Source organism: Xenopus tropicalis, chromosome 4 (genome assembly GCF_000004195.4).
Source record: "Xenopus tropicalis strain Nigerian chromosome 4, UCB_Xtro_10.0, whole genome shotgun sequence".
Lineage (NCBI taxonomy): Eukaryota > Metazoa > Chordata > Amphibia > Anura > Pipidae > Xenopus > Xenopus tropicalis.
The window spans coordinates 22,375,350-22,389,229 of NC_030680.2; the positions used below are offsets into that span (position 1 = coordinate 22,375,350).

General features: G+C 42.2%; 1 protein-coding gene across 2 annotated transcripts in view; it reads left to right on the forward strand.

Annotated features, from left to right (window-relative positions):
• The window catches only part of LOC101732476 (anoctamin-9), a 41,035-nt gene that overhangs the window by 21,515 nt on the left and 5,640 nt on the right, over positions 1-13,880 (forward strand). For both annotated transcript variants that reach the window (XM_031900525.1, XM_031900526.1), the window contains exons 6-17: positions 1,368-1,426; positions 1,517-1,602; positions 2,511-2,645; positions 6,458-6,554; positions 6,677-6,737; positions 8,156-8,238; positions 8,374-8,478; positions 9,179-9,343; positions 10,435-10,471; positions 11,345-11,456; positions 12,359-12,416; positions 12,491-12,588. In XM_031900525.1, the coding sequence (XP_031756385.1) occupies positions 1,368-1,426; positions 1,517-1,602; positions 2,511-2,645; positions 6,458-6,554; positions 6,677-6,737; positions 8,156-8,238; positions 8,374-8,478; positions 9,179-9,343; positions 10,435-10,471; positions 11,345-11,456; positions 12,359-12,416; positions 12,491-12,588 (1,096 nt within the window). The remainder of the gene's footprint in view (positions 1-1,367; positions 1,427-1,516; positions 1,603-2,510; positions 2,646-6,457; positions 6,555-6,676; positions 6,738-8,155; positions 8,239-8,373; positions 8,479-9,178; positions 9,344-10,434; positions 10,472-11,344; positions 11,457-12,358; positions 12,417-12,490; positions 12,589-13,880) is intronic.

Consider the following 13,880-nt stretch of genomic DNA (forward strand, 5'->3'; position numbering starts at 1 on the left):
AGCAAATGACTCAGACACTTATTATTGAAGCAATGTGCCAGAACGGAATGCACTTGCGCACATTTGCAGTGAGAAAAATGTGCTCTGCAAACTAGATACCTGCTGGAATTCTGGGGAGAATGCTGCATTGTGGGTAATGCTAATGCAAGTGCAGTGTGCAGAAGCAACAACAGATGCAAAGTTATTGCTCAAAATCCACCATAAATGTGTGCCTACAATTGACATATTTCGTATCCTGAGCTTAATGTACCAAACTAAAGGTTCAGCATCTCTATAACAATAATGATCCAGGCCTTCAAAGTGGTCACAGTGGGTCACCATCTTGGATTCTGTTATGAGTGTCAGTGGCACTGCACGTGCTTAGTGCGCTCTGGGCAGCTGTTGGGAAGCTAAGCTTAGAGGTTGCAAAAAAAGAGTTTCTCGTGGTACAGGAGCTGAGGCTACAGGGCTGATTGTTATAATCTGATGCTAATTGCAGTTGTTTCAGAGTTGCCATTTACTGAAAATCTAAATTATTTACAAATTAGCCGTATATAGTGATATTTATATTCTATATATACAGTGAGTCAGTCCCTAAGCTCAGGTAAATGACAGCAGCACAGAGCAAATGCTGGGTATCAGCAGAAAAGAAGACAGGGGCTACTGGGGGCATCTTTGGGGGCACAGATCTGCCCTGGTAATGGGCCGGGGTTGCCTTGGGGCTGGTACAGAAGCCCAAAACATAACATTTAGAATTTCTACCCTACTTTGTAAATATGGTTCATATGGTGTGAGTCGTGTAGAAGATTCAAACCGCAACGGGTGCCCTAAGGCTGATGCCACACGTGGCATTTTTACGCTGCGTATTTTCTCAGCCTAAAAACGCCACACAAGCCACACAGCCCCTGACTGTGGCGTTTTTCAGCCTAGTACTGGTGACGTAGCAAATCCCGTTTCCATGGTGTTAATAGTGCAAAATAGTAAAAAAAACGCTGCGTATTTCCGCTAGGTCTGGCTGCTGCCTTTGTGTATACATAGGAATAGCTTATACTGGCGTATTTCGGCAAACGCTTGAAAAATCCGTGCTAAGGCGTTTTCTAGCGTATTTACGCATTGTGTGGTTTGCCTCGAGTCTTTTCAAGTTATTTCTATGGATGATGATATTAGGCGTTTTTCAGCCGCTGAGAGAATTAGAAAATACGCAGCGTAAAAACGCCACGTGTGGCATCAGCCTAAAAGATGTTCTTCCCAGGGCACCAGTGTGTCTGCTCACCCTGACAGCTGTGTGTTTCTGAACAGCATTTTAATTGACACTTCGCTGTTGCATTAGTAACTAAGCCTTTTTTTAATCCTTTCCTTTCATTATGTGTTTTCATCCTTTTCCATAGAAAAACTGCAGGACCTTATCAAAACGCAAGTTTTCGAGGCAGCATTTCCTTTGCACACAGTGAGTTTAAATACACATTAGTGCAATTATTGTGCAACAGTGATAGTAGTAATGGACTTTTAACCTGTAATGTTCTTCCCTTCTGCTCAGCGCAAAGATCAAACCAGAGAGGGACTCAAAAAGAAATGGGCAAGGTGGCGAGACATCATTTATGTTCAGCCCATAGAGGAAATCAGGTGAGGGCCACAGGGGCGGAGCTTATGGCAATGCTCTAGGACAGGCATGTCCAATTGTCCAATGACACAAGGGAGCAAATTAAAGTTTGAGATACTCAGTTAGGGCTGCTTAATTTCTAATCAGGCTACCATGATACTGGAGAATATCATCCTATATATAAGGGCTACACCCTTCTATAGTCACTTTTTATCTACCTCAGGGGGGAACCTATGAATGAAGCTATGAAGTGGTGGGTCACTTTCAAGTTAAATTATAGTTTGTGATAGAATGGCAAATTCTCAGCAACTTTTCAGTTGGTCTTCATTTTTTTTTTAATTCTTTAATTATTTTCCTTCATCTTATGGTTCTTTCAAGCTTTCATATGGGGGTCTGTGATGCCCGGCAGCCAAAAACTATTGCCAATTTCATTGGTATTGTCATTTTTTACTTCTTATTTTTCTATTCAGTCCCTCTCCTTTTCATAGTCCAGTCTCTCATTCAAACCACTGCCTGGTTGCTAGGGTAATTTGGACCCTAGCAACCAGATACCTGCTGAAATTCCAAATTGGAAACCTGCTGAACAAAAAAACCTAAATACTTCAGAAACCACAATTAATAAAAAATGAAGGCAAATTGTCTCAGAATATCACTCTCTACATCATGCTAAAAGTGAACAATCCCTTTAGATTAATTTTATCATTCAATAAGCTGGTAAGTGTCGCCTTGTTTTATTGGGTGTTTATTATGCCGTTAGATGTTTTTTTTCTGCCCAGGTCTGGGATAGGAAACACATATTGTAGCAAGTTTGGTTTTGATCTTATGATTCTGATCAGTTATAGGTAGTGCCCTTTATCATTTTGGGTGCGGACGACTGCATTTTATTTGCCTGACTGTAACTGTATTTTCTCTCCACTATATGATAATGCAGGGCGTATTATGGGGAGAAAGTGGCGCTGTATTTTGCCTGGCTCGGCTGGTACACCATCATGCTACTCTACGCTGCTGTGGTCGGACTCATTGTTTTCTTTTATGGATTTGTACATTTTGACAACAGCCAGATAAGGTATGCCATTCCATGTACCAATACAGTACCAATACGGCACCAATACAGTACCAATACAGTACCAATACAGTACCAATACAGTACCAATACAGTACCAATACAGCACCAATACAGTACCAATACAGTACTAATACAGTACCAATACAGTACCAATACGGTACTAATACAGTACCAATACAGTATCAATACAGTACCAATACAGTACCAATACAGTACCAATACGGTACTAATACAGTACCAATACAGTACCAATACAGCACCAATACAGTACCAATACAGTACCAATACAGTACCAATACAGTACCAATACAGTACCAATACAGTACCAATACGGTACTAATACAGTACCAATACAGTACCAATACGGTACTAATACAGTACCAATACAGTACCAATGCAGTACCAATACAGTACTAATACAGTACCAATACAGTACCAATACAGTACCAATACGGCACCAATACAGTACACATGGCCTATTGCCTGTGCAGATGGTGCTACATTATTGGGGCCACTCATATTGATGTGTGGATGCTGAAAGGCAGTAAATAAGCCCCCAAAATGTTAATGCTAATAACCTTCAGGTTGACCCCCCTTTCCATTACTGACAGGCTTACAGGTTGGGAACTGCTGAGATATTCACATTAACTGTACAAGCCTGTACCTGCCTGGCATAGCAGCAATAGCAGCACATACATCCTACACGACTGTTACACGCATACTCCCACTGTGCATGCTGGTGTCTCTCTTGTTCCTCTAACACCACCATTCTATCTCTTGCTCATCTCTATCGCTGTTACATGGCTGCTGAACCTCTGTCTTTTCTATACAGCCAATATCTGTTCAATCAATATCTATGTCTTTCTATTAGATCTTTTTACATAGTATTTCTCTCTATTTCTGTTTTTTTCACCCTATGTATTGAGAAGGGCCCTTGTTAAGGTGCCAATACACGGGCCTATTCTAGCTTCCGGTATGGGTCCCTTAGACCGATTCGGCAGCTAATTGGCCCATGTATGGGCACTAACGATGGGCCTGTCCAACTGACATCTGGCCTGAAATCGGGCAGATCTCGATCGGGCAGGTTAGAAAATTAGTTGGATTGGGGACCGCATCGGCTCGTTGATGCAGTCCCCAAACCGACGGACACCTATACTCGTTGTTCTAAAGCAATCTTTTGGCACATTGGCCAAACGACCAAATTAGTTTGATTGATATCGCCCTCCCATAGTTGGGGATATTGGGAGAAGATCCGCTTGCTTGGTGACCTCGCCAAGCGAGCAGATCTTAGCAGTGCCGGATCTCTAATCCGGGCGCCCCGAGGCCACCCCCATTCTGCGCCCCCCTAACCCCCCTGTGTGCATGCACAAACACTATACAACCCCCCCACGAGCATGCATGTGCTCCCATATGGAGCAGTGGGGAGAGGTCCCAATTGCTCTGTATGGGAGCAAAATTTTACTGCAGCGGGGTGGCATGCCACCCCTAAGTTTGTGCCGCCCTAGGCTTGGGCCTTTGTGGCCTCGCCACAAATTCGGGCCTGGATCTTAGCGTGTATGGCCACCTTTAGTTCTGTAGAGTGAATAAATTGACACACACACAAGTAAAAATAAATATATAGAGATATTTTGATACTTAGCACTGATCGCTGAGGGACCCAGTCCACATAAACAATGGCTCAGCAGCAATTCCAACAAAACCAGACATCATGGCACTTTGAAGTCCAGGTTGAAGTCAAAGTGCCTCCCCCCAAACCCAGCTTTATATATGTTTACCTCCAAAAAGAATACAAGAAAAGTATACTTCTTATCAGCTAGCACACTATATATGGTAAAATACAGCATTATTGAGTATATCTTAGCAGCTAGCATACTACAGGTATACTGTATATAGCAAAAAGCAGGTGTAACACTTGTTTGGCTTAATAGTGGTATTATTACCAGGCTAGTTTGGACTTAGAGCATGTGTTACATGCAACCCCCTTTCCCAGGATGGGCCTCCGCTATATGGGAGCTATGTCAGGGGCTAGATGGTGTTGTTGAACTACAACTCACACTGGTGTTGTGCAATAGGTTAAAGTAATAGGACGCCAGGAGCTCTTGCAGAATAACTGGATAGTACTTTATTGTCCAAGACAAGGGTATTCAGGGTATTTCAATATACTCACTCAGATGTTACACAGATCAGCATGCAGTTATACAATTGATGTAAAGATGGATCAATAGCAGAAGTATGATGCTCCCCTGGATATCCCTTCTCATCAAGAGGTTGGGCAGGTAGAACAGCAACAGAGTGATAGGTAGGAAAGCTCACCGGCATAGTCCCATGCTCTTTTGGAGGTTAGGGCAAGGCATATTTGCTAACCTATTTCCCTAGCACTTCTGTGTCCCTACAATAAGGCAATAAAGGCCTAGTAGGAATACTACTCCTTTGCTATTATCCTTGATGGAGCAAATGGCTGCTCTTTCTATATAATTCTGTCTGAACTCACACCTCCTAGAGGGTGCTATTACATATATTACTATGCTGTCTTTTCCTCATTCACGGGGCCCTGTCCCGACTTAAATTTGGATGGAATTGTGGCTACTGGGCCGGATCTGTACCCAGGCTCAGTTGGGGCTCTGCCTAGGGCACAGCATGCAGCCAAAAGAGGAAGTCACACCCTCCTGCCAGACACTATATCAGCCTGCAGGGGGCGTGTACAACCAGGCTAAACCTATAAGGGATAGCTTTACACTGTAAACTAAGTACAGGGGCTTCTGCCCTATAACACTACAGATAAGGAAAAGTAGGGAAGTAAAGCCATAGGGAACTTAACCCTATGGGTCCCTACACAGGCATTAAACAGTCACATTCCTTGACTTGCTAAAAGCTCTAAGTGCCATCTGTACGGCGTTGTTCTGTTCTCTCTCTCTATCTTCTTCTGTGAATCACCTATTTTCCTTACACCCTATATCAGTGATTGTCAAAATTTTTTAGTTTAACCCCCCATGAAGGTCAAAGGTTTGGTCAGGACCCCACGTAGCTCATAAAATAAGTAAAGATACAGAAACGTATAGGTGTATCAGTCATTCAGTCACAGTTTTAAGAATACCTAGGACAGCAGACAGGGACAATTCTGGCCTCTCTGCTGCCCCGTGGATGCCTTCCTAATGCTGCCCCCCCCCCCCAATGCACATACGGTTTTATGCAGCAAGTCGAGAGGGAGCTGCAACGCTCGTGCAGAGAGCACAATTGCACTTTCTCCTCTTAGAATAACCAAAATGTAACCACCAGAATTTTGGCTCAAGTGGCTTTTTGCCGCCCATGGCAACCTGTGGGGCCACGTGAGGCGAGATTTTCAGCTTGCCTCCTTGTGGCAGTGCCTCTACTGTACAATTACAACTTCTAAACATACTCAAGCTCGTTGTTTTTGACCATACTACCTGGCCCTCTGGAGACGTATGGCAAATTTCCATGGGTCAGCTGAAAGGGAGTGAGGAGGAACTGCAGCTCCTCTTCACTTGCTGCTGTTCCAGTCAATTAGACAATGCCCAAACACCAGAAAAGTGGCTGTTAATAGCCCCCCCCCACCAGCCCAATAAATAGTGACTGTCTATGGCTTCTTACAGCCCCCCTGGCATTTACCAGAACCCACAGATTGCCAGTCTGGGCCTGGCATCTGCTAAAGTACTATAAAATGAATGTATCTGAATGATGTTTCAGTTTCTTTCTATGTCATGTTTTATATCACCATTTTATATGTTCTCTACGTTGCCAACATATGTTTGTGTGTTGGTACCATGTTCTCATTGTATTCTCTCTGTTATTAGCCAAGAGATCTGCACAGCCAACAACACACTCATGTGTCCTCTGTGTGATCAGAACTGCCCCTACTGGCCCCTGTCGGATACCTGTACATATGCCAAGGTGAATATACATACATTATATACATCTGTATAGATACATCAAGTATACGTATATGTCTAACCAAGCCTTATCCCTTTATTCTTATTGCCATGACTAATATGGTACCATCCTTAACTTTGCAGGTGACACATTTGTTTGACAATGAAGGCACCGTTTTCTTTGCCATGTTCATGGCCGTTTGGGGTAAGTAGATACAGATATGATATTTAATGCAGCAGTATACTGTAGCTGTTTTATTTGCTTCAAAATAACTACAGAACAGAGCCAATCATCCTAAGAGACTTAGGGTGAAGACACACAGAGCTACTTAGTAGCAGCTACTTATTACGGCTGCTAAATGCCAGAAAATACCCTGTGTGACTTAGGGTGAAGACACATGGAGCTACTAGTAGCAGCTACTTGTCACAGCTACTGAAATAGACAACGCTGATCGTTTACTGATAATTGTCTCTACGTGTGTCTTAGCAGAGGCAATTCTCAGTATTGTTTACGGCTGGGGATTTTCTGGCCGTGACAAATAGCTGCTACTAGTAACTCAGTGTGTCTTCACCCTAAACCATGTTACAAAACTTACATAAGCAACTGCAAACTGTGTTCAGCATGAACCAAATGTATATGGATTATACAGGTATGGGACCTACAGTATTATCCTGAATGCTAGGGTTTTCCAGATAATATATCTTTCTGTAATTTGGATCTTTATACCATAAGACTACTAAAAAATCATTTAAACATTAAGGGCTCTGGCACACGGGGAGATTAGTCGCCCGCAGCAAAACTCCCTGTTCGCTGGCGACTAATCTCCCCGAGTTGCCTTCCCCTGCCATCCCATCGGCGACAATGTAAGTCGCCGGTGGGATGGCACACGCGGCGGCGCGATTTCACTCAAATCGGCGAAAAAGCCTCGCGAGTCTTTTTCGGCGATCGCGCCGCCGCGTGTGCCATCCCACCGGCGACTTGTAGTGTCGCCGGTGGGATGGCAGGGGAAAGCAACTCGGGGAGATTAGTTGCCCGCGAACAGGGAGTTTTGTCGCGGGCGACTAATCTCCCCGTGTGCCAGAGCCCTAAATAAACCCAATAGGATTGTTTTGTCTCCAATAAGGATTAATTAAAATCTTAGTTGAGATCATGGACAAGGTGCTTATTTATGATTGCAGACAAAAAGGATATTATTTGTGAAAAAATTTAAAATTATTTGATTAAAATGTCCATGGGAGTTTGCCCTCCAGTAATTCAGGGCTTTCTGGATAATAGGTTTCCGCATAATGAAACCCAAAAGTTTTCTACCTGTTCTTAATTTAAAAGTCGACAGTTTCTCATTTTTTATTTAAAAAGGGGGAACTTGATTATGGTTTTGTACCTACCATTGCTCCCTCCCCTTAAAATGAGCTACGTTTAATGAGTGTTAATTAACTCTCTGTAATGAGCCTCTTTGCTGCTGCCAGTAGCTTAGGGTTAAGGGATCACTATACTGGGGCTCTAACCAAGAAAGGAAATCCAATTAAATATATTTTCATGCTATCACAATGAAGATTCAATGATGGGATCAAATGATCTGCCATGATAGATAACACTGTGCCCTTGCTCTCCCTTCCCCGCAGCCACTGTTTTCCTGGAGCTGTGGAAAAGAGCGCGTGCAAATACCGTCTCCGGGTGGAACCTCTATAACTGGGACGAAGATGAGGTAATTGGGGAAATTCAGTAAACCCAAAAGCAGATTTTATAGTTCCAAACTGTAAATAAAATTATTATTCCGTGGCCTAAGTAATTTATAATTTCATGTGTGTATGTTTTTGTTGTGTGTATGTTTTTTCTGTAGGAGGAGCTCGCCTTGGAGCTGATAAATGACCCAGAATGCACCATTAAGAAGCATGAACATTCATACTGGCGCTCTATGGCAGTTCTTTTGGGAGCTGCAGTGGTGGTAATGTATTTCTGTTTCATTTAACTGGCCCATTTCCCACATCTATATTCCTGTCCTGGGTGCAACTCACTCCCCACTGCCAATGTATGTATGTATATCTTTATTTATAAAGCGCCACTTATGTACGCAGCGCTGTACAGTAGAATAAATTAATACAAGCAGGGGGTATTAAGATAATAGATAAATACAAAGTATTACAATAAGCACACATAAATACAAGATACAGTTGCACTAAGAGAAGAGTCAAAGACACAAGAGGATGGAGGTCCCTGTCCCGTGGAGCTTACAATTGAGATGCTGCCAATCTCTGCAAAGGGCAGGAGCACATTTTCAGTATTAATATCTTACTGATGAAGGATTTTTGGTAGCCCATTTTTTGGGGGGAAATATTTATTTTTGCACAGTCCTACCACTTTGTGCTCCTCATCACTTCAGCTGCCCGTCCCTGGCTGATGGTTCCTCTGCAGATGACATTTTTAAACCTGCCTGATCAAAGAACTGACTAGTTGTCCATTACTTCCTTTACCCATTACAGTATATATCTGTCTTCTTTCCAAATTAGGGCATATGTTTTGCATTAAAATGAATAGGAAATGGCAGTGGTGATATTGTTTATGTCTCCACTTAGAAAACATGTGCCGTCAGCCTTATCTTTTTACCTTTCTGTTGTTTGACCCACTCTCTATGATTCCCATGACAGATAGCAGTTCTGATCGGTATAGCCCAGGCTCTGGTCATATATCGGGTGGTGGTGACTGTGTCCTTCATGCGCTCATCATGGGAATTCCTACGTGAACATGCCAATACCGCAGCCGTCATGTCAGGGGCAGTTCTGCATTACCTCACTATCGTCATCATGACCAAGGTATAATGTGTGTGTTTGTCTCTATCTCAAATGTTGTCGGTGTCACAGCCCAGTCAGGAATGGGAATCCATCATTGTGTGTGTTACTAAGTTGTGGCCCATGGAATGTACACAATAGAGCTCTCACTGCCTAACAACACATTAGCCATTTTTTAGTGTATAGTATGGTAGCTTTTATAATACAGTACATAAGAAAAAGGTGCTGGCAAGAGACATACAAATATTCTCTGTTGTACAAGATGCATTACAGTATCAGCCATCTGACTGGTAAACGTTTAACTTGACACCCCAGCAAAAACTATTTGACCCAAATATAGGACCAATATCACCCCCCATCACACCTATGAAGGTTCTTACCGGCACACTCCTGTGTGGGTTCTTGAGTGGTATATCTAAAACTGTGAAGCAGTTTCATTTGTAAAGGTGGCCATACACGCTAAGATCCGCTCGCTTGGGGAGGTTGCCAAGCAAGTAGATCTTCTCCCGAAATCCCCACTTACAGTACGGGTGGACGATATCAGGCTAATTTGGTTGTTTGTCCCTCGGGCCAAATGTTCGCATTAGAACGACGAGTATAGGCGTCCGTCGGTTCAGGGACAGCATCAAGGTGCCTATCCGACTAATTTTTAAACCTGCCCGATCGAGATCTGACCAATTTCAGTCGGACAGGCCCGTCGTTACTGCCCATACACGGGCAGATAAGCTGCCGAATTGGTCTAAGGAACCGATATCGGCAGCCAGAATGGGCCTGTGCATGGCCACCTTAAGTCATTTGCAGTTACAGTGAAGCGTATGTGGCATCTTGCTTCCGCTCATTCACTGTCACTTCCAGAAAGAAAGTTTTGGACCAGTTTCTGTATGTGGGGCTGCCTGCGCAATTTAACCCCTATCATGCACTTAGCAACATTACATAGAGGTGGGACATGAACTACAATGAGCATCACACGCCAAACTTCATCCTGAATGTGCAAGCCAGGGGTGTCAGGAGATGCAAGACATTGGGAGTCCATAATGATTGAACCTTTTTGAGGTGGAACTCTACTGCAAGACTTCTGTTGTATCTTACATTGCTCTCCTCTTTCCTCTTAACAGGTGAATCGGGTTATAGCCGGCTATCTGTGTAACCTGGGTAAGTTATCTGCGTTAGAGACACTTGTCAGGGTCCAGGGACTATTTCAGAGGAGATTCTGGGTATCAGTTATCAAGCTGCCATGCAGTGCAAGGAAGGAAAACAGGCAAGACTGGCACAATACACATGCCTAAGCCTTAGTGCTGGCCTTTGTGTATGAGGTATAAAGTGTGACGTTATAGGCACAAGGGACCCTTGGATGTAACAACTGCTTTTGAGTCCAGGGTTCCATTAATACTCTGTTTCCATAGCAAGTTGTTTTCGTATAACCAATAATGGCATCAAAATGTAAAGGGGCACTTTGGCCCTCCTCCCGGTAAAGTGCCACCTGAGACATGGAATTATAAAATGTCTTGAATTCTACAAATACAACTCTCATTGACTACATGAACTTACCAGCTTTTAGATGGCAGATTTGTATATTCAAGTTTAAGTTTGCACTTAAAGGGACAGTACACACAATGAATAGGACTTTGCTGAACATAGCTTTGCCTATTGTTTTAATTAAGAAATATCTATGGTTTCTGTTATTTCTGGCACTTAACAAGATGAAGGCAGTTTCACTTTAGCCCTTCCTTCTTCTCAGTTCCTTCCTGTATGTTTAACAGTAAATAGGGAGCTCTTGGGGGGGAAATATGGATAAGAACATGGAATATGGATTAGAACAGTCACCTACAAGTTATAAATCAAAAGCAAAGATTTGATTGGTTGCTAGGGGCAACATCACTGGTGATATTTATATCCAATCTCCTTGGTACCTTGGGCAATTCCATTGCCCTCTGTAAGTAAATCAAGCTCCTACCAATAAGTCTCTTCATACTCATTAAATTAGCAGTGTTCATTACAAACCTGTCCTTCTTTATCTCTTTGCAGAGAAACCTCGAACATTCACAGAGCGAGAAAACAGTTTCACAACCAAAGTGTTCACATTTCAGTTCGTTACACATTTTTCATCTCTCTTCTACGTGGCTTTCTTTCTGGGACGGTAAGGCCCTTGCCATGTATTTATCACTATCACTTACAGCCTTATAATGAATCTGGACATTCCTGAGTGACATTTTTTTACATTTAGATCTGAACAACATGGCAAAATGTGGTCTATACCACAAAATCTTATTGTGCAACTACACCTAACCGCAAACACGGGTTTTTGGGATACTGCAAATCCATCTCCATGTGCTATAATGTAAAATGTAATTATGGGGCTTATTTTTCATTACTCCAGAGGAACATGCAAGGGCACTAGATAGAATTACATTCAGATTGAGTTGCAGTTCTTTACACTTAGGGGCACATTTATTAAATCAGTTTTTTTCCGGGCTTAAAAATCGATATGGTATAAACTTGGAGTAACCACGATAATTTTTGAAGTTCTAAAATGTCTTGAAAATGCTTTTATCGTTCATATGAAAATATCGCAATTGTGTTCCAAAAGTCACTATATTTTTGTGTTCGTTCGTTCGTTATGCCATGAAAACCTTTCTGGCTTTGATGCCTTCCATAGGACTCAATGGGATGACAAATCAAACCTGGCTAAAAGATAGTCCCGATGAAAGTGTAACCAAAGCATTAACGAATTCCGAAATGATCGTATTCTTTGCGCAAAGTATGATTTTTTCGTAGAAATTTAACGAAAATTTACGGAAAACTGGTGGAACTTTAACGAAATTTAGAAATACAATAAAATAGAATATGACTTTATCTGAAAATTGTTTAGCAAATGGGCCCTTTGGAGTGCAAAGAGCCACGCTTCAGGGCACAAACCCCAGGACTATGGTCCCGAGGCACAGACCTTCATCCATGCAGTAATAAAACAAATATCCTGAATACAAAGGTCTAAAAATGATATATGTATGATACCAATGTCTGCCACTTATTTCTGTGTAGGATTAATGGGTACCCGGGAAACTATGTGAGAATCGCGGGGCAGTGGAGGCTTGAGGAGGTAAGTGCAGCACATAATGTTCATATGGAAGCATTAAAGCCTGCTGTGTTTGGCTGACCTTCATTTCTTTACAGTGCCATCCCAGTGGCTGCATCACAGACCTGTTCATACAGATGTGCGTGATCATGGTCCTCAAACAGACGCTTAGTAACTGTGTGGAATATCTATCCCCGTGAGTACTGAAGGGAAATTATCATCAAATTATAATATCTGTATCTATGTCTGTGTTCTACCAGGCTTCATACTAGAAGTAGCTCCGAGACATAAGATTATTAGGGATTATTATTATTATTAACATTTATTTATAAAGTGCCAACATATTCCGCAGCGCTGTACAATAAGTGGGTTACATACATTAGACATACAGAGTAACATATAAAGCAATCAATAACCGAAACAAGAAGTAAAGAGAGCCCTGCCCAAAAGAGCTTACAATCTACAAGGAGTAACATATAAAGCAATCAATAACCGATACAAGAGGTGAAGAGAGCCCTGCCCAAAAGAGCTTACAATCTACAAGGAGTAACATATAAAGCAATCAATAACCGATACAAGAGGTGAAGAGAGCCCTGCCCAAAAGAGCTTACAATCTACAAGGAGTAACATATAAAGCAATCAATAACCGATACAAGAGGTAAAGAGAGCCCTGCCCAAAAGAGCTTACAATCTACAAGGAGTAACATATAAAGCAATCAATAACCGATACAAGAGGTGAAGAGAGCCCTGCCCAAAAGAGCTTACAATCTACAAGGGATGCTCTTTGGCCAAATACTCCACAAAAGATTTGTATATTCAGATTTGAGAAAAATTAAAAACATTACAGGGCTTATTTGTGAACCCAAATGCAAAATAAAGTCCATAATCAGCCATTTTTTTTGCACTTGCTTATGCTGAATAGCTACAGGCCTCTGCATGCTGTTTCAGAGCACATCGGCCTATGTTTCCCTTTATTAAAACAGCACTAACTCATTGGTCAGTGCTTTATTAGTGAAGGGAAGGTGGGGGGATACACCCCATACCTGATTTGTGAAGATAAAATTGTTGCATTTAGATTTCAGGAAGTCCAGCACTCAGTTTTCTCTAGCAGTGATCTATCCAGCCGCCATCTTTAATGATACAACTCTTCGTCACTTTTCAGCTTGATTAATTGGGGTGTGCTGAAATATAATACTAGGAACTGTCACTTTCTACCCCTTTTACTCAACGAGACATTTGCTCAGGCCAAAGACAGGTGTGTTTTGTGCACAATCCATTAGTGAGCTTTAGGCACAGTTTTCCCATCATTAAATAAGTTCCTTTGTCCCCCATATCTGTTTCCAGTGTAATATAATAAAGCCACTATGACACAATCATCTCTGTATGTAACATAACAGCAAGATGCCTGACATAGTGCTGCATTCTCATTGGTGCATTCCATTGCATCTATAATTAGGTTTGTGTTTAATAGAATTCTCATTGGTGAAT